General features: G+C 37.0%; 1 protein-coding gene and 1 long non-coding RNA gene across 6 annotated transcripts in view; both read left to right on the top strand.

Annotated features, from left to right (window-relative positions):
- LOC119072205 (serine/threonine-protein phosphatase 6 regulatory ankyrin repeat subunit B-like) overlaps nucleotides 1–24,488 on the top strand; it is a 149,812-nt gene that overhangs the window by 35,633 nt on the left and 89,691 nt on the right. For all 5 annotated transcript variants that reach the window (XM_037177375.1, XM_037177378.1, XM_037177374.1 and 2 more), the window contains exons 23-26: nucleotides 8,707–8,805; nucleotides 8,870–8,968; nucleotides 9,127–9,234; nucleotides 9,340–9,438. In XM_037177375.1, the coding sequence (XP_037033270.1) occupies nucleotides 8,707–8,805; nucleotides 8,870–8,968; nucleotides 9,127–9,234; nucleotides 9,340–9,438 (405 nt within the window). The remainder of the gene's footprint in view (nucleotides 1–8,706; nucleotides 8,806–8,869; nucleotides 8,969–9,126; nucleotides 9,235–9,339; nucleotides 9,439–24,488) is intronic.
- Nucleotides 13,056–24,071, top strand: LOC119072226. The gene is made up of 3 exons (XR_005086816.1): nucleotides 13,056–13,413; nucleotides 21,968–21,975; nucleotides 24,059–24,071. It is a non-coding gene; the product is annotated as an uncharacterized LOC119072226 (long non-coding RNA).

Below are 24,488 nucleotides of genomic sequence, written 5' to 3'. Positions count from 1 at the left end.
TTTGATAATTTTCGATAAAAAAAGTCGATAATTATCGATTATCGATAATCGATAATTATCGATTATCATTTTCATTATCGCCCATGCCTAGTACGAAGTACTGGGGTCTTATAGGTTTACACATACGTTTGTAACACGTCGAATTGGACTCCCTGAGTAAGGGGAAACCTATTGTGGTTGTCTAGAGATGCCAAATCAGTGAAAAAAAAATGTCCGTCTGTCTGCACGATAACTTGAGTAAAACGCATCCGATTTTGAAAATTCTTTTTTTTCCCGTTTGATAATGTCAAAAGACAGTATAAGTTCGAAGATGAGTGATTTTGGATCGACCCCTCCGGAGCTGTGGCCCAATAAGTGCTTTACGGTTTTTCGAAGATATCTCCGGACATTTAAACGTTACACTTGTCGGTGATACGTCAAATAAAAGGTATTTACAATACCGATCGACAAAAAAAAGTTTATGGAAATCGGATGACCGACTCGTGAGTTAGACCCCTTGGTGTTAAACAGGCACAGGGCGGCAAGCAGTTTTTGCTTGTAGGTCGGCCACATTTGAACATATTTCGTCTGTTTTAGCTTTATTAGATAGGTATTGACCGTACCAATCAGGGAAAAAACAGTTTTTGAAATTATGTTTTCCGGAGCGTGAGCTAGGTCTCTTGGAGTGAGCTCTTATCTCGCTACTCGGCCGTACAGTGAACGTGGAGTATTTTGTCAATATATCGAGTAAATTTTGACCGAATTTCATGAATTTTTTTTTGTTTGAAAGGTATTAACGAATGTAAAGCGTCGGTAAAATTTCCGGTCTCCTAACAAAATGGCTGCCGGTGGCCATATTGGATTTTTATAAAAGTGATATATCTTGGGAAAAATGGTACTTAGAGAGTTTCTGTTAACATGGAAATAATTTGTTATGTGTGTGTGGTGTTTCAGGCATTCCATATATGGACATCTATATATATATCTATATTCACCTATATTGAGCTATATACAGGCATATAGAGCTATATAATAGCATATTCATCTGTGAAATGTTTATTTATAGGAAAATATAGGTAAATATAGCGGTATAAAGCTGTTTAAATAGGAATTTATGAAAGTTAACTTCGTACGGGGCTGTCTAACAAGACAAAGAGTGGATAATGCAAGTGATTTTAAAGCGCGAATAGCTTTTCAGTAGAGAATGAAGTAAAAGAAATGAAGAGTTTCACACTAAAGGCTTTTGATACAAATAGGTGTTTCGTACGGGTCGGCGTTAGCTATATTTTAAACCAAATTCTAGTCTGTGTCAAAAGCCTTTAATGTGAAAGTCTTCATCTGTCACAGTTGCTTCACTTCCCTGCTGAAAAGCTGTGAGCCCATTTAAATCACTTACATAACCCGCTCTTTTCGTTGTTATTGAGTACGAATAAATAGCCGGAGACAGTGTCGACAGTACCACACGAAGTCAAATGTGATCAATTTCTATTTAAACAGCTATAGTAATTTATATTTACCTATAAAATACAATTTACTAATACATATCCTAGTATATAGCTCAAAATACCGTTATATAGCTCAATATGGCTAGATGCCCATTGCCCTTATATGGGATGCTTGAAACACCCCACACTAAGCCCATTTTTAGTATTTGGGTACAAAAAGCCGAACAACACAGCTGATGCTATTTGTACCTGGGTACGTGCGAAATTAAGTTCTATTTTTAAATTTTGGGTACAAATAGCATCTGCTGTGTTGTACGGCTTTTCTAACTCATTAGATATATCTTAATGAGCTCATAGGGGTACTAAATCGATTCTCAGTTGAAATTGTTTACTTAAGTCTAATCTATAGCAAAATTTAATGTGGTTTTTAGTTATCCCAATGACCCATCAAAGGTTTGTCGAACCTCTTATTTAAACACATAGCTAACGCCGACCCGTACGAAACACCTATTCGTATCAAAATCCTTTAATGTGATACTTTTCATTTCTCTTACTTTATTTTCTTCTCTACTGAAAAGCTATTCGCCCTTTAAAGTCACTTACATTGTCCACTCTTTGCCTTGTTATCATATACAAATAAATTGCTGGAGGCAATATAGACAGCCCCGTACGAAGTCAATTTTCATAAATTCCTATCTAAACAGCTTTATACCGCTATATTTACCTATATTTCACTATAAATAAACATTTCACAGAGGAATATTCTATTATATAGCGCTATATGCCTGTATATAGCTCAATATAGCTGTATAGGTATATATAGATGTCCATATATGGAATGCCTGAAACACCACACACACATAACCAATTACTTCTATGTCAACAGAAACTCTCTTAGTACCATTTTCCCCAAGATATTTCAATTTTGCTAAAATCCAATATGGCCGCTGGCAGCCAATTTGTTAGGAGACCGAAAACAGTACTGACGCTTTACATTTAATAATATCTTTCAAACAAAAAAAAAATCATGAAATTCGGTCAAAATTTACTCGATATATTGACAAAATACTTCACGTTCACTGTACGGCCTAGTCGCCAGATAAGAGCTCACTCCAAGAGACCTAGCTCACGCTCCGAAGAACATAATTTCATAAACTTTTTTTTTCCTGATTGGTACGGTCAATACCTATCTAATAAAGCGAAAACAGACGAAATATGTTCAAATGTGGCCGACCTACAAGCAAAAACTGCTTGGCGCCCTGTACCTAGTTCACACCAAGGGGTCTAACTCACGAGTCGGTCATCCGATTTCCATAAACTTTTTTTTGTCGATCGGTATTGTAAATACCTTTCATTTAACGTGTCATTTACAAGTGTAACGTTTAAATGTCCGGAGATATCTTCGAAAAACCGTAAAGCACTTATTGGGCCCCAGGTCGGGAGGGGTCGATCCAAAATCACTCATCTTCGAACTTAGCCTGTCTTTTGACATTACCAAACGGGACAGACGGACGGACATTTTTTTTTCGCTGATTTGACATCTCTGGACAACCACAATAGGTTTCCTCTTACTTAGGGAGTCCAATTCGACGTGTTACAAACGTCTAAAGTGGTGATTAGTTTCGTCCGTTGATGATATCATTATGATTGAGAAGCTTGAATATGAATAGGTACTTAATACTTCTCGTCATGATTGTATTACATGTTGTAGTAAATGAAAATAGTATCCAGAATTTTATATTATCGCTTCCTAATATAATACCTATGACGCCACAGTGTTCCAAAACGTTACTGCCACATTCATAAATCTATTTTTGACATCAGTACATCACTTTGCGACCCCTTTATGTACTGAATTACCCTACAGTAACAGTAGACTTTCGAAAAACCAAGAAAAAATTTTCTTGGTTTTTTGGGTTTGGGAGCCCATTTTCACCGTGAGGGGTTTATAAATTTTCCTTGTTAAATATAAAAATCCTAAGGACGTTGCAACTTGCACTGAGACACCTCAAGCATACTCCTTATGGTATTTTCTATGTTCCCGAACCTACCTGCTCACCAATCGCTGTAAAACAGATCTCTTATTCCACATTTTCATCAATAACCAAAAAAATTCAAAAAAGCCTCATGAAATAAAATCGTTGTCTCTAACGTTTCTGCAGTAGTAAGTGAAGGAGAGAGGCAGGGGAACATAGAAAATACAATAAGAAATGTGCTTGAGGTGGCTCAATGCAAGTTGCAACGTCCTTAAGATTTTTATATTTAACAAAGAAAATTTACAAACCCTTCACGGGGAAAATGGGCTCCAAAACCCAAAAAACCAAGAAATTTTTTTCTTGGTTTTTCGAAAGTCTACTGTTACTGTAGGGTAATTCGGTACATAAAGGGGTCGCAAAGTGACGCATTAATGTCAAAAATAGATTTATGAATGTGGCAGTAACGTTTTGGAACACTGACGTAATTAAACCAAAATATTTTATATAAAAAATAAAACTATTTTTGGAAATCTTTTTACAGTTTTGTGTGTTCTATAGATAGAAAGAAACCATTTTACAGCAGATATTACGCAGAATCTGTAAAAGATGAGACACTATTATCTATTCAATTATAAATCGGCAATCTGTTATCAATGTGCATATTAACATTTCATTAATTAGAATGAATATGCAGAATATCGATTGTTGTGCTATTATTGATAATCAACAAGCGAAGATACTTTAGTTAGTCGAGTTTAGACGAATTTTAAAATTTTAAAATTTAATCAATCTTCGTCGGCCTCCCATGCCCATGTAAATAAAAGTGAACATTGATTTTTTGGGTCCTAATAGCATCGACTGTGTTCTTTGGCTATTTGTACCGGGTACAAATATAATTGGCTGTGTTGTTTGACTATTTGTACCTGGGTATAAATAGCATTGGCTGTGTTGTGTGGCTATTCGTACCCGGGTACAGTTAGCCACTGCGTAACAAAAAACAACACCGTCACTGTACGGCCGAGTATCTGGGAATGAGCTCACTCCAACGGACCTAGCTAACGCTAAGGTGAACCGAATTTCATACACTTTTTTTCTTGATTGGTACAGCCAGTAGAACAAATTTGGTTGAACTATATGCAAAAACTGCTTCAAATTCCCACACGGCACCATAATTATATATATATATTTTGAAATTACGGCAGTATTGTGCACAAAACAAGTTTATTGCCTATCCACCCGGAATATTGTTGTTACACGTGCATTTCCCACACGCGGAAAGCGGTCGTTACATATGGGAACTTTTTCATTACATCACAAGTGAAGGAATATTTATATGAAAATTCATTACATATCAGGAGATTTTCATTACATATCAGTAAAAATGTATCACATGAAATATTATTTAACACTGAAATCGAAACAATACTCGCGATGTCATTTTAGTTTTGATATCACAAACTTTGTCACTTGAATTAAGTGCACACCAATATAAGCAAAAAAAAATGAAATAAAAAACACAAAAATAAAAGTGACGGCCATTTTGTCTATAGCCATAATTTCAATTTTTTCAACTTCGACGAACACCAATGGCCAAACAATTTTAATTTTTGCATTTTTCACTTATTTTCAAAAACACTTAACACTTTTACTTTTATTATCATGTATTCACTTCACTTCACAGCAAAATTTATTGAAACACCACCAAAATCGACAAATAGGTCTCTTCCAAGGTCGTTCAAAATGTCAATCGTCATCCACAGAGAAGCCTACACAACCTCACTTTGAAGTTTTAATGAACAAATTTGTTTAAGTTGCGGTTATGTTTGCTTCTGTGGATGACGGTCGGTTGTTTTCGGCCTGTCAAAATTCGTTTTTACCGTACGATGGAAGAAACCTATATTACGCAAAATATGAATCTAGCACTTCACAAAAACAAAACAGTCGAAGTAGTTTGTCAACATGCCACCAAAACAGTAGTGTTGCCAGTGATGCTTTCGGGATTAATATAATGAAGAAGTGTGAGCCGATTTCATCAGCAGACTAGATTCGTTTTTAAACGTTTCTATGCAACAACATATATTTTTGTTGGTTTTGTTGTATCGGTAGTTTTTATGTTTAGTATTAGTCTGGCAGTGAATGAAATAGCGCGACATAAATGTTGTGAAATTGTGCGTTAATTTAGAATAATCTTTTGATATTCAAGAGTCTGCCAGTTGTCTACTGGAACAGTGTTCCAGGAACACTTTTGGTTTTGAACTCTCAGGTCCTTGGGTGGGAAAATGTACTCGTAACAACAATATTCGTGTAGTTGCATACCTCGCCTTCGGCTCGGATATGCAAACTCTACACTTGTCAAAATAACCGTTTCCAAAGCTTGTTGTTTATACCACACTTGTGAGTTCGGCTCGTATCACAAAATTGTTCCCTCATGTAGTGAACTACCTCCGCAGCATCCAATGTAATCTACTATGAATTTTCAAAATATCCGGATTTTTTATTCAAATTTTAATTTTTCCGGGTGCCAAAAGTCTCTTTATTATTCTGTCGCTAATGGCACCCTGTGCCAATAGTCTCTTTATAATACTGTGGCTAATGGCACCGGGTGCGATTAGCATTAGTACAATAAAGAGACTATTGGCACAAGATTGTGTGCACAAATATGCGCAAATTGTGCATATTTTATGGACATTTTACGCATACTTATGCACAATTTATGCGTATTTTGTTTGGTTGTTGTTACGGACTTACTTTCCCTCGACGAAATCGTTTGTTGATTGTGCATAATAATTGTGATAAGACGACAGACGTTTCTGTTTTAAAATATCATCATTTCTTCTTACCAAACCTATCACCTAACATCCCTAAAGACGACCGTTTCGGCCCGCTAGTCTCAATAATCATCGTCGTTCTTCTATATAATTCCGAGGCGATTTATACAGTGCCATCATCCCCCTTTCTGCTCTAAATTGCTCGATCTCAGTCGAATGCCCACTGACTCTGTTTTGTTTCGATTTCAACCAAGTGCGCTTTGACTGTTTTGTTTCGTTTATCTGAATTTGAGTTTTCATTGTGTGATACTTTGGGGCAAAAAGGTACGTTCTTTTTTCTTTTTTTGAGTTTTCCACCGAATAACCGTAGAACGCATACGGTCTTAATGATCTGCACTTTTTAACGTCCCTAACGATGGCCCCTAAAAAGTTTGTTCCACTCTATAATTCGCTTTAGAATTATAGAGAAGAACTGTGATGATCATTGAGACTATCGGGCCGAAACGGTCGTCTCTAGGGATGTTAGGTGCTTGGTTTTGTTGAATTGTTCGCTAGTCTTAACGAATTGTGAGACTTTTGCTCACAAAATGAGCACAGTTGCAGACAAAATGTGCAAATTTTGAGTACAATATGTGTAAATTTTATTCACGAATTTTGCGAGATTTGTTTACCAAATCAGCACATTTTGTGCACGTGTTAAACACAAAATGTATACGTTTTGCGCTCAATTATTATTGTGTGTCCATTTTGTGCACAAAGATAAACTCGCGCAAAAAATCAAAATATTGGCCTGAGGGCCAAGTCTACATTCCGAGTTCTTCAACAATTCTAGTTTTAAATTCACTTCGATTATCACAGTCACAGACAATGTGTTCGTATTCATTGATCAGTCTTATCAAACGTTCAACTGGTTGATTCGACAGATAGTTCGTACCGTACCTCGGTTCCTTTAACAATTTCAAAGTCGAAGGTCGCCGATCATATTCACTCTCACTGTACACGAACTCTGACGAAATCAAACTGTCCTGCCTTTGAATATGTCGTATGACATCATTATGTCCACTAATTTCCTCCTCACTTCAAGATTTTGTAGCCCAACCTGTCTGCTTCGATCCTCGTATGGTGCCAATCGGAACGAAGTAGCATTTCCGCGACTATACAGCAGATAGATGACAAACTGCTATTGAATATTCCAATCCCGATCTAACAATGTTCGTTGTGTCTCGATTGTGAAGTTGTCATTTGAATAGTGTTTTATGCATCGAACAATTTGCCTGCACTTCCTTGCTGTCAGCTCACAGTGTTGACCCAAATGAAACCATCTGTCGATCAAGATTCCAAGATTTTGACTGTTGTCTCTTTCCTCCAATACATGTTCGCCCAATGTATACGCTGTGTCGATGAACGATGTATTGTTTCGATAAATGCTAAAAACTTAGCACTTTCCGGTGTTGAAGTATAAGCGGTTTTCATCACAGCATTCCCACGCATTGTCGATATCGACTTGCATCCGAACGGCATCATTTTCGCATCGGATAACTGCAGCTAATTTGATATCCGCAAACTGCAACGGCTTTACATATATGATAACGTCCACGATGTCATTGATAAATACAGTAAACACCAACGGACCAAGCGAAGTTCCGGGCTGTACTCCAGATGGAGACTCATAAATTTTAGATTTGTTCTTTCGCCGATGTCCAAACTGAATTGAATACCACTTTGAAATCTCCGTATATCAAATCCAATTAACAACGGTCTTCGAACGCATCGTACGACAATATCGATACATTGAGTAAATTCGTGATGACCGATCGTTTACTCCTGAATCCATGTTGCGCTTCGGATAAACGAGGTTGAACGATTTCACTGAGTTTATTTTTCACCGCCATTTCATCAATTTTCATCGTGATTGGTTAAATTACGATGACTCTGTAATTCTTGATATCGGTTTTCGAACCTTTCCTCCAGTAGACCGGTACCTCACGTTATATCTTCATTGCTTCGGCTATCTTTCATTCGTCGGACGATTTAAGGAAAACAATCAGATTGGCCAAACAATTGCAGACGAACACTTTTTAATCGCAAGACATTTAGCTTCATCTGGTCCAGCTCCACTCTTCCACTTCAGTTTCTGAATCGCACTTTCAATGTCAAATAGCGAGATTTGTATGTCCACTGATTCGCTAGACTCAACATAAATGTGTTCGAATTTCCACATTTCGTCATCTCTAACATAAATCGATTCAAAATATGACGCGAACAAGTTCACTATTTCACTCATCAATTTCCCGGCGGAAATGTGTTTGCCTGCCTTAAGTATAAATCACGGAATTTTTCTCGTAATTTAAGCCCTTAGCATGAAACGTTGTATACGCATCTGTTGTGGACGGTTTATTTTAGGCACTTTCGCTTGAAACCTTCACTTCGTTTAGGCTACAACTCGCGAAATTGATTAAAATATACCGTCCACAACAGATATGAAAATGACTATTGTTTTTTGTGTTGATGGTAGTATAAAACTGACTACGTTTCCAGGTTTTGACAAGATTGCAGACATTTTGATTAAGGCTGGAGCAAATGTAAATGCGTTGAACAATAATAAGTGGACGCCCCTATTTTTCGCACCTAGAAATGGTAACAAACATAGAAGCAAATACCGAAAATTATTAATTATAAAAACCAAACTAAATGTTTCAAGGTTCGGTGACTGTCGCAAATTTGTTGATTCAAAATGGAGCTCAAATCAATGCACAAGACAAAGATGGAGATTCAATTTTAGCTATTGTCGTTGGAGAAGGTAAGTAGTTGGTGGGTTTCTTTGTCGGTTGATCAAGAAGGTGTTTTTTTATTGTATTTTTAAGTGGAGTGTCCGGTTGTCTTCTTTTGAACACTTAAAAAGTCTGCAAAATTTCGTATAAAACTAATTGCATTTTAATTCTCGTCCGTCGTTCACAGTTTACAGAGACAGATATAATTTTGCTGAGTTTTTGCTGAATAACGGAGCAGATCCGAACCTTGCTAATGAAAAGAAAAAGGTCCCATTGCATTCCGCAGTAACAAATGGTAATCTAGACTTTTAACTTGCACAATGCACAAGACTATTAATGTTAACCTATTATTATCAATGTGACTATCGGTTAACTTCTTTCTTCATTCAAAAACAAACAGAGAATGCCGAGATCGTTGAGCTATTGATTCAGAAGGGAGCAAATGTAAACTTTGAAGACGAGGATCAGATGGCACCATTACATTTTGCCGCCGATAATGGTAATTTCCGACATTACTATTTGATTTTGAAACAGCATTAACAGCAGAAAATATGTAAAAACGTACCGTTATATGTGAGGTGTAAACCACTCCCAAATAATCACCGAATAATCCATCGAAAAAAAGAGTGGTTCACCCCTCGGTAATATGAATGATTATTTTCGATATAAGTGAGGTGTTCCAAGGTTGGTTCCTAAATTTTGGGATGACAGATGATTCCTCTGGCACTTCCTAACTCCCATCGGATTTTTCGATGGATTTGGGTTATTTTCGATATAAGTGAGGTGTTCCAAAGTTGGTTCCAAAATTTTGGGATGACAGATGATTTCTCTGGCACTTCCTAACTCCCATCGGATTTTTCGATAATTTTTGGGTTATTTTCGATATAAGTGAGGTGATTAGTTCCTAAATTTTTAATTGCAGATTCGGATAGAGTATCTATTCAAACGTCGAGAAAACACTTTTTTGGAAAAAGTATGTTCGCGAAATTTCGCGTTTTCGGATGGAAGATATAGAGGTTATAAATTGCAACCAAATAACAACAGAAAATCAAACCAAACTTCCAAAGCAACTGATATCAGTCAAAAACACTCAAAGAGTACAAGTGACGCAAGTCCGTGGGCATACTTCTAAAACAACTGATATCGCTGTAGGTAACGCATTCTGCGCTTGTACATAAAAAATTTCGTCACAAGTGGCAGATGTTGAGGAAAGTACTGTGAGTTAAGAAAATTGTTAAAATAGGGAAAAATACGTCCTGAAAGAATGTACAAATGAAAAATAGCCGAATCATCTGCCACTTTGTGACGCAAAATTTTTTTGGTAAAATTTGTCTTCTAGAATTATTTTGGCCAAATTTTTGTTTTGACAATTCTTACGTATAAGCGCAAAATGCGTCATCTACAGCGATATCAGTTGTTTTGGAAGTATGCACAGGGACTTGCGTCACTTTTACTCTTTGAATGTTTTTGACTGATTTATGATTATTTATTTATCGTATGGCGTTTATACTCAACATATCACAGGTTGTAATAAACTAAATCATCAAAAAGAATCGTCAAAAGTTCAAACATTAAGGTCAAGATTCAACAGCCATTCAACCTGTAAAAGAGTGGCAAAAGTGGCTCTGTGGGATTCGAGGTTTTAAGATTTTTTGTGAATGAATTCTGATAGAGTATCAAAAGTGGTAGAACTAAATTTTTTTCTTGAGGTCGATGAACCGGTATTACCGGTAAAGTTACCGTTTTAGTGTAAAACTAAGAATTGCTATGACTCGAGATAGAAGTGACTTGGTTCGGATTTCTTTTTTTTTTGTTAGAAAGGTACATTAATTACCTAAGTTTTATGGAAGAACTTTTTTTTGGAAAAACAAAATGGCGTAAATATGGTCATTTTCCGTAGACACTACACAAAAAAACCGCTAACTTTGAAGCCATTTTTGGCCGGTGTCTTACAACCGGATTTCGTGTAAGTAGGCTTATTCGACAGGTATAAGTCTCAACTACAGCCAAAAAAGTTCCGAAAGTGATAAAAAAAATTTGCCCGAGATATTGATTGATCGGATTTTTCTTGCACCAAGTTACACTGTTTCCTTTCGATTTTCGAGACATTTAAATTTGAAATGAGCCGGAAAATGACAGAAAATTGTAGTACTTGTACATTCGAAACAATGCATAAAAAATTTTTTATATGGGACAGACGCGTCAAAAATGTTAAAAATTGGTGAAAACCTACGAAATTTGAACTATTTTTTGCCGTTTTCTCAATTTTAGCAAAAAAATAAATAATTAAATTAAACGGAGAACTTCAGGGAACCTTTAATATCGCATTAGATACATCAACAGCAGCAATTAAAAAAATATATTTATCTGGAGACTCAATTTTGATAAAAAAATTCAGAAATTTTCAAAGAAATCGTAATTTTTTCATTTAAAAAATGGAGTCACGGTGTGGCTGAACTAAATTTAAACAAAATTTTTTGCACCTCTGATTTTTCTTCATATTTCTCTTTTTTGGGTCATAACAAACAACTGTTGTTCGAGGGGTAGGTTGGCGCAGCGGGCGCTTTTCGAAAAAATTGCGAAAACGTCATCTGAAGTCCATTTTTTGGCCGTTTCCAGCACTTTTAATAACTGTTGTGGGCTAAATGACTTATTATACAGGGTCCGCCGAATGAAACTCCACCCTTTTTTCAACGATAACTCCTTTCCTCAAAATCAGTCTAAGTGAGCTGAATTTTATATTTCATACGTTTGAAAAGTACGACGCCATTTAAAGGTACTGGAATTCGGATTTTAAAATTTATGGTTCGCAATTGGACAAAAAATTTGAATTTTTTATTTTTTTAGTTTTTTATAAACAATTGGGGAATATCTTAGCCGAAAATTCAAAAATAAGGAACGAATCGCCAAAAATGAAGAATTGATTGCTAGAAAATAGGAAAAGTAGCGAATTTGTAGCGATCGATTCTTATTTTCATTTTTACAAAATCTTATCGAAACTGTTACCTTGTAAATCGTTGGCCGAGTTAGACAGCTTTCTTCTCAACGTCATTGACGGACTTTAATATATTCGGAATGGCTAGACAATGTATGACAAAAAACGTCACTCGAATTTTCAAAAAATATAGACGGTACTAGCTTACTGATCGTCGCGTCGTCGAATGTACCTAATTTTAACAAAAAAATATATTTAAACAACTAAAAATATAATAATTTTTATTTTTTGTCATTTAATTTTTCTTTCTTTCTAAGTCTTTCGACTATGAAAATCTAAAATTAGTATAAAACTGGGTTAATATGACTTATAACCTACGTTATTCCACTGTAAATAGAAAATTAGTTATATTCGCTTACGTTGTTTCACTATTAGTAAGCCAATACAGTCTATATTTTTTGGAGATTTGATTGACATTTTTTTGTCATACATTGTCTAGCCATTCCGAATATATTCAAAAATTTTGTGATGTTATCTAGTCGTCTTTGTGTCCAATATTGCAAAACTATAGAAAAAATGTAGCTAAGTTGAAGGACCTCCGTAAAACCGAAACCACCAAAACCGACACTTTCGTAACGAAAAATATAAAATTTAAATAGAGAATCGCTGTTATATACCTCAAAGCCATCGAAAAGATACCAACATTAGGAAACTGTAGTCATATTGAACTCTGATTGGTCCTACAATGCTGTTACGTACGGCTACTCCGAAATTTTGGTGCGCTGCTCACATACATCGATGAAAACCATCATAATTGTCACATTTAGTGGAACGTTAAGTTCCTATAACTATTAGACAGTATTCTTGATCACTTTCAATGATCAGATGACCTACCAAAATTTATATAATAATTCATTTAGCCCACAACAGTTATTAAAAGTGCTGGGAACGGCCAAATAATGAACTCTTCAGATGACGTTATCGCAATTTTTTCGAAAAGCGCCCGCTGCGCCAACCTACCCCTCGAACAAAAGTTGTTTGTTATGACCCAAAAAAGAGAAATAAGAAGAAAAATCAGAGGTGCAAAAATGTTTGTTTAAATTTGGTTCAGGCACACCGTGGAGTATGTCTTCAATTAAACTTAAACTCATTCATTTTTGTTCTGTTCTGTTTTGTAACGAGGCAAAATACTATTGAATAGATACAAAATTCGTTTAGCAACAGCAGGTAGATCGTTAGACCAACATAATCTACCTTGCAACCTAACCTCAGTAATTCCATTCTCCTCCAAACATTTTTTTTTAAAATCGGTTGTGAATTACTATATTTCTCATCTTTACAAAGAGTTGAAACGGCTTCTTCTGAGAACTACTCCCAGATGATTCCACCTATTTTCAAACTTGACCTGAAGAATTCGATACTTCATCGAATAAAAAAAAAGTTTTTGAAAATCCTTTGAGATTTACTCAAGTTATCGTGCACCACTCATCTCTCCTCCACGAGACCAATTTTGGTCACGCAGCATTCTGGAAAACAATGGTGGCAGAGTCAGAGAAAAAAGACAAAAAATCGAAGAAGAGCTCAAAAAGTGACTTGGACGAAATCTTAGCCAAAAAATACCGAAAAATTCGAAAAGAAACTCTGGATGATCAGGACGAAGGAAATTTGGACATGGACAAATTCTTAGCGATGAAATATCACCAATTGTCCAACGAATTGGATAAAATGAGCGGTAAAACCAGTAAGTCAAAGAAGAAAAGTTCAAAAGCCGATGTCGATAAAAGCGAACGACAGCACGACCACGATCAACGCGACAGAAATGATATGGATTCAAGAATGGACAGGAGACCAAGAAATGACGATTACAAACACCAAAGGAATCGTTCTCGCAGCCCTCAACAGAGAAGAGAGCAGCGTAGATATTCGCCAGTGAAACGAAATAATCGATCAAGGTCCGGTTCGACACAGCGAAGAGATGGCGATACGTACAGCCGACAACGAGATGACAGATTTAATAGGGACTTCGAACTTCCGTTTGACTCTACCACTCCAACTTTTTGTTTCGAGAACAAATTTGAAACGATTTTATTTCATCTGGAGAAGACTGGTCTAGCAACACCGTAATTTCTGCCAATGGAGATCTCATCTGGTACGCAGACGGATCAAAATTCAATAATCTAGCTAACGCTGGCGTTTCTATGAATATATACCATCTACTTTCTCCAACATTACAAATGGAAAATTAACGGTACAATATTGTCGAAAAATGTTTCTGGAGTTTATTCGAGATCTTCAAGGCATTTAAGCGAAGCACAAATTTCTTTATGCAACTCAGCATCATAACGTCGAAAATTGCTTACTTTAGATGCCTCTGCTGCATACACATCGTAACTTTTCGTAACTTGTTGCGAAAAACGTTGTATGAATTAATCTCGGTGCAAAGTACTTTATTAGGCTCACAATGTGTATTAAGTGTCATAAATAACTATTTCGTGCTTCGAGAAAAGTTTTTCATTTCTATAATGCGACTGAACTTTCCTGTCCGACCAGTTCCGGTCAGCGCATGAACGGAAGTAGTGATCTGAATTTATTATTTTCACTGAGAAAAAAAATGAAAAAATTACGATTTCTTTGAAAATTTCTGAATTTTTTTTTTTGAAATTGAGTCTCCAGATAAATTTAATTTTTTAATTGCTGCAGCTGTTGATGTATCTAATGCGATAAAAAAGTTTCCCTGAAGTTCTCCGTTCAATTTAATTTTTTTTTCGCTAAAATTGAGAAAACGGCAAAAAATAGTTCAAATTTCGTAGGTTTTCACCAATTTTTAACATTTTTGACCATTTTTGACGCGTCTGTCCCATATAGAAAAATGTTTATGCATTGTTTCGGATGTATTAACGTTAGTACAACAATTTTCTGTCATTTTCCGGCTCATTTCAAATTTAAATGTCTCGAAAATCGAAAGGAAACAGTGTAATTTGGTGCAAGAAAAATCCGATTGTGGAACCTCACTTTTTGCTCAATATCTCGGGCAAATTTTTTTTATCACTTTCGGAACTTTTTTGGCTGTAGTTGAGACTTGTACCTGTCGAATGAGCCTACTTACATGAAATCCGGTTGTAAGACACCGGCCAAAAATGGCTTCAAAGTTAGCGTTTTTTTTGTGTATTTTGTGAATTTCGTGAATTTTGTAAATTTCGTGAATTTTGTAAATTTTGTGAATTTTGCAAATTTTTGTGAATTTTGCAAATTTTTGTGAATTTAGGAGAATTGCATTGAGTAAATGCATGTTCAAAATACGTTTATTTTGTTACTCATCGTAAAAGTCAGCTAGATATTTGGAAATAGTCAGCTGACAGTCGAGGGTCAGATCATACTACACCACTACACGTGATGAAAATTGTTTTGTAACGAGTGTGGTAGGGCTGCCGATTTATTAATAGTATGCTAATTGTGTCGTGTTATATTTTACTCATTGCACCCCACGGAAAGTTGTTTTTCTTTACAGGCGCTTTCTGGAAAACTTACTTCCTAAGGGCTTAACGATAAAACAGCAGTTATAGTTGTGTCGTCGAAGTTAGTGACCCTAGTAGGTAAAGTGCCGTATAATACACGGGCGACAGTTTGATATATTGTATCAATGTGACTGAAATTACCTCGGACTGATGCATTTGGAGACTTTGACTTCCATGTATACAAGATCTTAAATAGGCACCGGTACTTAGCTAAAATTGTAGCCTACATTTGCGTGTTTCGTATTTCCTTTTTAATGATATCTTTTCATCAGAATCCTTTTTGAAAAATGTACGACCGCAATTCCCGCCACGAATGCGTTAGCTTTAAATAAAAATTAGTTTCGGTTGTAGTCGTTTGACTAGCTCTGAGAAAAATGAGCATTTTAACGAAATTTATATAAACTTCTCATTGTTTTCAGAGCTGGTCAAACTGCTACAACCAAATCTATTTTCTGTTGAAAGCTAACACAGTCGTGGTAGGAATTGTGGTATTTTTGAAAAAGCATTCTGGTGGAAAGACATCATCAAAAATAAACTAAAATCCAGTAATTAAAAAACGCCCAAATGTATGCTTTTCAGCAAAGTACAAGTGCCTCTTAATTAATTATAATTTATTCGCTATCCCATCCGGTGCTATGAAGTAATTTATTAATTCGAGATCAATTTGTGAACTCGCGATCTCACTCTGGTGTTTCAAGCAACTTGTTTTGGATAGGGCTCGGACCAGATAAAATTTAGATAAGGCGAAACTAAGCACAATCTACCATAGAGAGCTTGAGTGCTTGATCGAAACTGGGAAAGATTTATGGGTGGAGATTGTATCTTTGCATTACATATGCTGGTACAGTTCGGTAGGTCGTTTTGATTCACAGATACAATATGAAATCTAATGAAACAGTAAGAACTGTTCTTCGGCTCGGATATGAAAGCTCTACACTAAATAACAGTTTCTAAAGCTTTTCGTGTATTTTTGATTAAAAGATTTAAAGCTTCTTGCTTAAATACACACTTGTTAGTTCGACTCATATCACAAAATTGATTCCTCATGTAATGGAATTACTTTGCACCCAATGTACTCTACTATTACTATTACGTACAACTTGCGACATGTAAATGTGTCATTAACTACGTCCTTGGAATTTTTTTTTCTTCGCGAGCTTGTAAAGCATAGTAAATAACTGCTTGAAAATTTATTGTCTTGACTAGTGGGATTTTAGCGAGAGCCGAGGTCAATTTCCCACTTTCCACGTTCCTTTCCAAGCAACTAAAAACTCCGGACGAAATAAGTTTTGTAAGTATTCCGTTTTGTACACGCACACGGAGCATTGAAAGTGCTTCCGACTGAGAATGGTCGCAAAATTATAAATTTTACGGTGACAGGCTCGGCTCCCTTGTTTGAAAAAATTAGTTCGTCTCTTGCCTCAACTTTTTTTAATCTCCACTCAGTGCTTATCTTGACCCGATGAATCTGATGAATTGACTTCCAAACAAAAAATTTTTATATTTTTTATCGATGGAGAACCTAATTATAAGACACTTGGTCTCGTATCATATGCCAAAAAAAGTGAAAACTTTTTTTAGAAATCATTTTGAAAGTCACTAAAAACACGAAAATTCGAATCGAAATACAAAATTTTTTGATGACATACTGTATTTCTATTCGAATTTTCGTGTTTTTAGTGACTTTCAAAATGATTTATAAAAAAACTTTTAACTTTTTTTGGCATATGATACGAGACCAAGTGTCTTATAATTAGGCTCTCCATCGATAAAAAATATAAAAATTTTTTGTTTGGAACTCAATTAGAAATTAACCCGAACGACCCACAAGGTTATACTTCGAAAGTTACCGGGTTGTCGTTATTGCATCATACTTGCATCATAGTAACAATAATAACACGGATAATTTAATTTCGTTAAGAAATTTACGTTACCGCTACTTTCTTTCTATTTTCTTGCATCGTACACCTTTCATTTTCTGTCTTACATTCGTAGATATGCTTTGATTGATTTTACCTTTCTCACCTTTCTTTTTGATCCACCAGTCACTACCATACATTTTCTGCCTCATTTTCTATTGTAGAAACTAGAAACCATTTCACAAAACTACACTTTTGATCTCATCTCTGGTCTAAATTGGACTGTACTTACTACTGTTGAATTTATTGTTTAATATCTTCCCGGCAAAAAAGAGTCTGGTCGTAAAATTGGTTGCGATTTACTCGATTTATACACAGAAATTTTATGCTTTGGTAGCCCGATTTTCACACACTCCGAGGGATGTAGCTCGCGACCCACTCACACGACTTTCATACTTTTCTTTCCTTCGATTCGTACCGCCATGCCTTCTATTTGAGGATCACTTACTATTTTAGAGTTTATTCTTCCATTGATGTACACGAAAAACCATTGAAAACCCTGTTAAACTACAGCCATTTCGACCTGCAGTATCTCATGAACGGGAAAAAAACTCTGTTTGGAAAATTTGTTCGTCTTCACAAACTCAAACATCACATTTGCCATAGCACTCTCAAGCACCGAAGCTGACTTTGACGTGAACCAAGATTTCATAAATGGTTCGTGAATTTCGTAAATTTTGTGAATTTTGCAAATTTTGTGAATTTGGTGAGTTTTGCAAATTCGTGAATTAATTTTACATAATAGGCCCTGGAACCAAGTCACTTCTATCTTGAGTTACATCAATTCTTAGTTTTACACTAAAACGGTAATTTTACCGGTAATACCGGTTCATCGACCTCAAGAAAAAATTTAGTTCTACAACTTTTGATACTCTATCAGAATCCATTCACAAAAAATCTTAAAACCTCGATGACACAAGCGTCTGGACTATTACGTGGAAGGTTGAATCCGAGTGGTTTTTTGATTTTATATTCGAAAAGAAATAATATAAACAAAACTTGTTAAAACGCAAACTCGTCGCCCTTTGTTGCTTTTCCCACTCTTTAACGAGCACCTTCGTCCTTCTTATAGATGGTGGCTCGATGTTGGCCAATACATTAAGCCATTCGACCGGTGTGGATGAGACTGTGCCCGTTACTATTCTGAGCGCTTCATTAAGTGCAACATCGATTCGGTCTGTATGGGCGCTACCCAGCCAAACTGGTGCGCAACATTCGGCCACCGAATAGACCAATGCTAATGTCGTCGTTCTAAGTACGTCTGTATTCGCACCCCATGTAGTCCCCGCTAATTTGCGTAATAGATTGTTTCTCGTTCTAAGCTTAGCGGCCAACTTTTCGCAGTTCGGCTTAAATGTGATTGGCCTGTCGAATGTTGTACCGAGGTATTTCGGGAGAAAGTCGTGTTGCAGTGCTATTCCATCGAAAAGCACTCGTAGTTCACGCCTCGCCTCGCCTCACTTTTGTCTTTGCCGGGTTCGGTGTTAATCTCCATTTGATGAAATATCTTCGCATGATATCGAGGTCTTTTGTAAGGGCAAATTCAAGTTCCATAAACGTTTTTGATTGGACGGTTAAAGCGAAGTTGTCCGCAAAAATAAACTTTCTCGATGTTGTGTCTGGTACGTCGCCGACATAGACCAAAAATAGCAGGCACGATAAGACGCGCGGTCGTTTAGTGTTCTTTGCCGGCTGACCTCGTCATCCAAGAAAACGTAGAGTCGACGGTTGTACAACATATTGTTCACGAGCGTTATCATTGTGCTGCATGGGATTATGTCAACCAGTTTATACAGGAGTCCTGTTCGCCATACTGTATCGTAGGCAGCCGTCAGATCGATTAGGGCGATTCCAGTTTTTATATTTCTCTGAAATCCTGCTTCGATGCACGTAGATAATGCGAATGCCAGTGCTTGGTCGGTCGTGTTTCGGCCTGGCACGAATCCTGCATACTCGATTGGAGTCTTTTCGTAGATTTTATCTCCGATTCGTTTGTGGGTCAGTCGCTCGAGCAATTTGTACGCAACGCTAAGTAGTGAGATCGGGCGGTAGTTTTCTGCTGCGTTCGACTTTTTACCTGGTTTCAAAATTGCCACGATTTTTGCTCTCTTGAAAGCCGGTGGAACATTCTTTGCTTTCAGGATATCGTTAAGGAATTTTGTAATCCATTCGACTGCTCGTGGTCCGAAGTTTCTAATGAATTCCGGATGTACGTAATCAAGACCGGCAGCTTTACCAGGCTTTATGGCAGATATTGCTTCAATTGTTTCGTCAATGGAAAACGGGCATGAAAATTCTTGATTATAACAAAGGTTTCTACGCTTATATTTCAACTTTTTCTTTACCTTGGCTTCCCAGTTCTTGTCCATATCTACTTTAGTGAGGCGGACCAGTCTAGCTGCTACATCGTTTGCTGAGATCGAAGATTTAGCGCCAGATTTCGTGTTCGCTGCACCTAGACCGTCTAGGCTAGACGTCGAATGACCGACCATGCCTTGCGGCTTGAGTGTGTAAAATCCATGCTTTGAACTGTTCTCATCCATTTTTCCTTCCTTGCATTGTCTAAAGAGTGGATAAGTTCATCGGCTACTTCACTGTCACCCGATTCACAGTACTCGTTGTACAGACGCTCAGCTTCGGCGCTCCAACATGGCACATATTCTTTTCTAAATCCCCTTGGGATTGATTTCTTGGCTGCAGCTATGACTGCTCCGACGAAACGGTTGTAGTTTTTCAGTATTGGTTGAAAATGCTTGACTGTTCGATCCAATTTTTCTCGGTATGTCGGCCAATCGGCCAAGTTAAAATTCCATCTAGGTTTTTGGATTGAATTTATCAATGGAAACTCGAGTCCAATACTTATGATCACCGGTCGGTGTTGTGATCGAGGAAAGCTGTTTAGTATAGCTCTCTTGGAAACTAGTGGCTTTTTGTCATCGTATGTGCTTACAAACAATAAGTCGGGGTTGTAATCTAATCTTGGTTCCACCGAGCAGATCGGAATGTACCTTTATCTTTTGCATCGAACAATAGCCATAGGTCGTTTGATTCAGACCATTGGTTAAGTGCTGTTCCATTTTCATCGCTCGTTTTGTATCCCCAGGTCGTGTGATGGCTGTTGAAGTCACCGGCATAAACGGACGGATGAGCGTAGCACATAATTTCGTTGAACAGCCAACGATTATTCGGTGGCTTGTAGACATTCGTTATGTGTGTACCGCATATTTTAATGACGATGGTGAGGACATCATTTTCGTCGATTGTTGATTTCACAACATCCACGTTTAACATATCGTTCCGTACATATGTGGCGATGCCGTATGTACGATGATTTAATGATGCGACTACCTTAAATCCACTTATTTCCCCTCTCGATGACGATTGCAGTTCATCTTCAGTGTGTGTTTCTTGTATCAATACTGCATGGATGTCGTTGTCGTATTAAGAATATTAAGAGAATTAAGCCTGATTTATGATAACGTCCACTATGTCATTGATGACAGTAAACGCCAACGGACCAAGCGGACTTCCGGGTGGCACTCCAGATGGAGACTCATAAATTCTAGATTTGTCCTCTCCAATCTGTACATAATTTGACCGTACCTTGAAATATTGACACAACCATTTCGACGACTTTTTGCCGATGTCAAACTTTTCAAACTTCAACATCCGAATCAAACTCCGAATCTAAATTGAATCGAATACCACTTTGAAATCTCCGTCTTCAAACTCATCAGTTCTTCAAATAGAACGCACTCTGTCTTAGAATGAAGGAGTCAGACCTAAGCGTGCGCTTCATACATTTTTTTCCCATGCATTAGAGAAAGAACATATGTATAGAAAACGGGGATTGGCTACTTAACTTTCTAAGCCTTTTTTGTCACAAACGAGCCATCAGAACAGTCGGAGCGTTTGCTGCGACTGAGCCCCGTACAAACCCGTATATCTATTGCGTACGTGACCCTAGTGCGTCTGTCACCCTACTTTGACCTTACGACGTTCCTTAAAATAGCCCTAAAGTTTCAATTTATTGAGTATAAATACACATAGGGCCTAGTATCGGCCTCAGTCCGAGGATCCAAATTTAATTTTTTTTCAACTACATTCTATTCGGCCTTTGATTACCTTCCAAATGAAACAAAAAATACGAAAAACGGATGAAATTTGCTCGAGTTATATGTAAAATACACATAGGGCCCTAATAGCTTTTCACTTCTAAGGCCCTAACTCACGGTACACTCACCCGATTTTAAAAAACTTTTTTTTCCTGGATTGGTATTGACAATACCTATCATTTGCCGTGTCATTTACATTTCCATAGTTTATTTTGCCATAAATATCACCAAAAGACCTTAAATCACTTAGGTGGCCCTAACTCACGAAGGGTCGACCCGAATATGCCCATCTTCGAACTTAGCCTCACTATTTTGACTATGGGAAAAAAAAATTTTTTGAAATCGGATTTGATTTACTCAAGATATCGACGTGACAGACAGACGGCCCAAATTTTTATTGTGGATTCGTCATCTATGAACATAGGCAAACACTTTGCCCTTACCGTCTGCTTCGAATTCCATCAATTACACACGGCATCGTAATCCTATAAGCCCCTTCGTACTTCGTACGGGGCTAAAAAGTATCAGAAAGATGAGCTTTGAGAATCACCAGTTCGTTTTAAAAATTTGAAACACCGTTCCCAATTTATTCTACATTTCTTTTTTAGCAAATTGAATGCCAGAACGCGTCAATCTAACATCTTTTATCTTGAGATTCGTAAATGCATGAAAAACAATCTACAGTCTCCACACCATCGTTATTCACTGTCCTACTGAGCACGTCGAAGTGATTTTAGTAAACAGCTTTGCTTCGCGTATATCTTTCTGTATGTATCTTTCTTTCGTTACAATTACGTTAACGTTAGGGTTCACAGAATCAATTTTCCCTAACCATTCAAATGTCTTTTAAATTGCGGCAATACAAACTGCACCGTACTTTTCTTGGTCTTACCCAAAAACAACGTTCTACTCGTCAATACCTTTCATTTGATATATCACAAGCAGCTATTGCGTGTGTTTTTCGGTAGATATCGTCGAAAGACTGAAAAACCCCTATAGGGCCCCAGCTCTGGAAGGGCCGACCCTACCATGCCCATTTTCGAACTAGACCTTACTTTTGTCGAAAAAGAATTTTGAAAAAAGGTTGTGATTGATCAAGCTAGAGGGGTCACAGACGGACGGACATTTTTTAGCCCCGTACGAAGTACTGGGGGCTTATAAGATTAATATGCCGTTTGTAACACGGCGAATTGGAAGCAGACAGTAAGGGCAAAGCATTTGGTTGTGTTCATAGATGACGAATCCGCAATAAAAACATTCGACAAAAGTAAGGTCAAGTTCGAAAATGGGCATGGTGGGGTCGGCCCTTCCAGAGCTAGGGCCCTATAGGTGTTTTTCAGTCTTTCGACGATATCTACCGAAATACGCACGCAATAGCTGCTTGTGATATATCAAATGAAAGGTATTGACGAGTAGAACAAAGTTGCTGAACATTGTTTTTGTGTAGGATGCAACGCGAGCTTGTTGGGAGGGCTCAAAGGTCGTTACTCGGCCCTAAGTGTTTTTTCCACATAAATCGAGTAAATCTCATCCGATTTTGCCAAATTTAGTTTTTTATGGAAAGTAATTGAATACCGAAAAGAACGTGTCGAAAAAAGTTTTAAATTTGGGCCCTTGGACTAAGGTCGCTACTCGGCCCTAAGTGTTTTTTGCACATAAATCGAGTAAATATCATCCGATTTTGCTAGTTTTTGTTTCATTTGAGAGATAATAGAAAATTGGCAAAAAATGTTGGGTTTCTAAAATAATATCGTAAATTGTTGGTTTTATTTGAGAGGTACTTCGTACGGGCTTTCGTAATTGCGCTATGCGCAATTTTAAAAATGAACACTTTCAGTAAATTTGACAATGCCCAACTTGACTTGCATTTTGGTAACAGACGCATTAGAGGGTTGTAGACGTATTAGGGTTCCGGGCGTATTACGGCTACGGACGTATTATGGTTACTGACGAAATAGGATTACGGGTCGTACGGGGCTAAGTCGCAGCAAACGCTCCGACTGTTCTGATGCCTTGTTTGCACATAAATCGAGTAAATCTCATCCGATTTTGCTAGATTTAGTTTTTTATGGAAGGTAATTGAATACCGAAAAGAACGTGGCGAAAAAAGTTTCAAATTTGGGCCCTTGGACTAAGGCCGCTACTCGGCCCTAAGTGTTTTTTGCACATAAATCGAGTAAATATCATCCGATTTTGCTAGTTTTTGTTTCATTTGAGAGATAATAGAAAGTTGGCAAAAAATGTTGGGTTTCTAAAATAATATCGTAAATTGTTGGTTTTATTTGAGAGGTACTTCGTACGGGCTTTCGTAATTGCGCTACGCGCAATTTTAAAAATGAACACTTTCAGTAAATTTGACCATGCCCAACTTGACTTGCATTTTGGTAACAGACGCATTAGAGGGTTGTAGACGTATTAGGGTTCCGGGCGTATTGCGGCTACGGACGTATTATGGTTACGGACGAAATAGGATTACGGGTCGTACGGGGCTAAGTCGCAGCAAACGCTCCGACTGTTCTGATGCCTTGTTTTATTGCGGATTCGTCATCTATGAACATAACCAAACGCTTTGCCCTTACTGTCTGCTTCCAATTCAACGTGTTACAAACGGCATATTAATCTTATAAGCCCTCAGTACTTCGTACGGGGCTAAAAATACCGATAATCGATAATTATTGATATTCCGATAATTATCAAGATATGGATAATTCGATGTATCGATATTTTGGTCCGAAAATCCGATATTTATCGATATATTCCGATATATCGGTATATTTTCATGAATTTTCAGATAAAAATCAAAATATCGATATTTTAACAATTATCGAATTTCGATATTTTGATAATTATCGATAATTATTAAATTAAATTATCGATACCGATATGATTAATCGATTATCGATAATTTCTTTCGATTGATATTATCGATAATTTTGAACGTCTCCCATCCCTAGATTTCACTGAGTTTATTTTTCACCGCTATTTCATGAATTTTCTTCGTGATTGGTTAAATTACGATGACTTTGTAATTCTTGATATCGGTTTTCGACCTTTCCTCCAGTAGA

Source organism: Bradysia coprophila (assembly GCF_014529535.1).
Source record: "Bradysia coprophila strain Holo2 chromosome IV unlocalized genomic scaffold, BU_Bcop_v1 contig_81, whole genome shotgun sequence".
Classification (NCBI taxonomy): domain Eukaryota; kingdom Metazoa; phylum Arthropoda; class Insecta; order Diptera; family Sciaridae; genus Bradysia; species Bradysia coprophila.
This window is presented reverse-complemented; position numbering and strand designations above follow the sequence as displayed.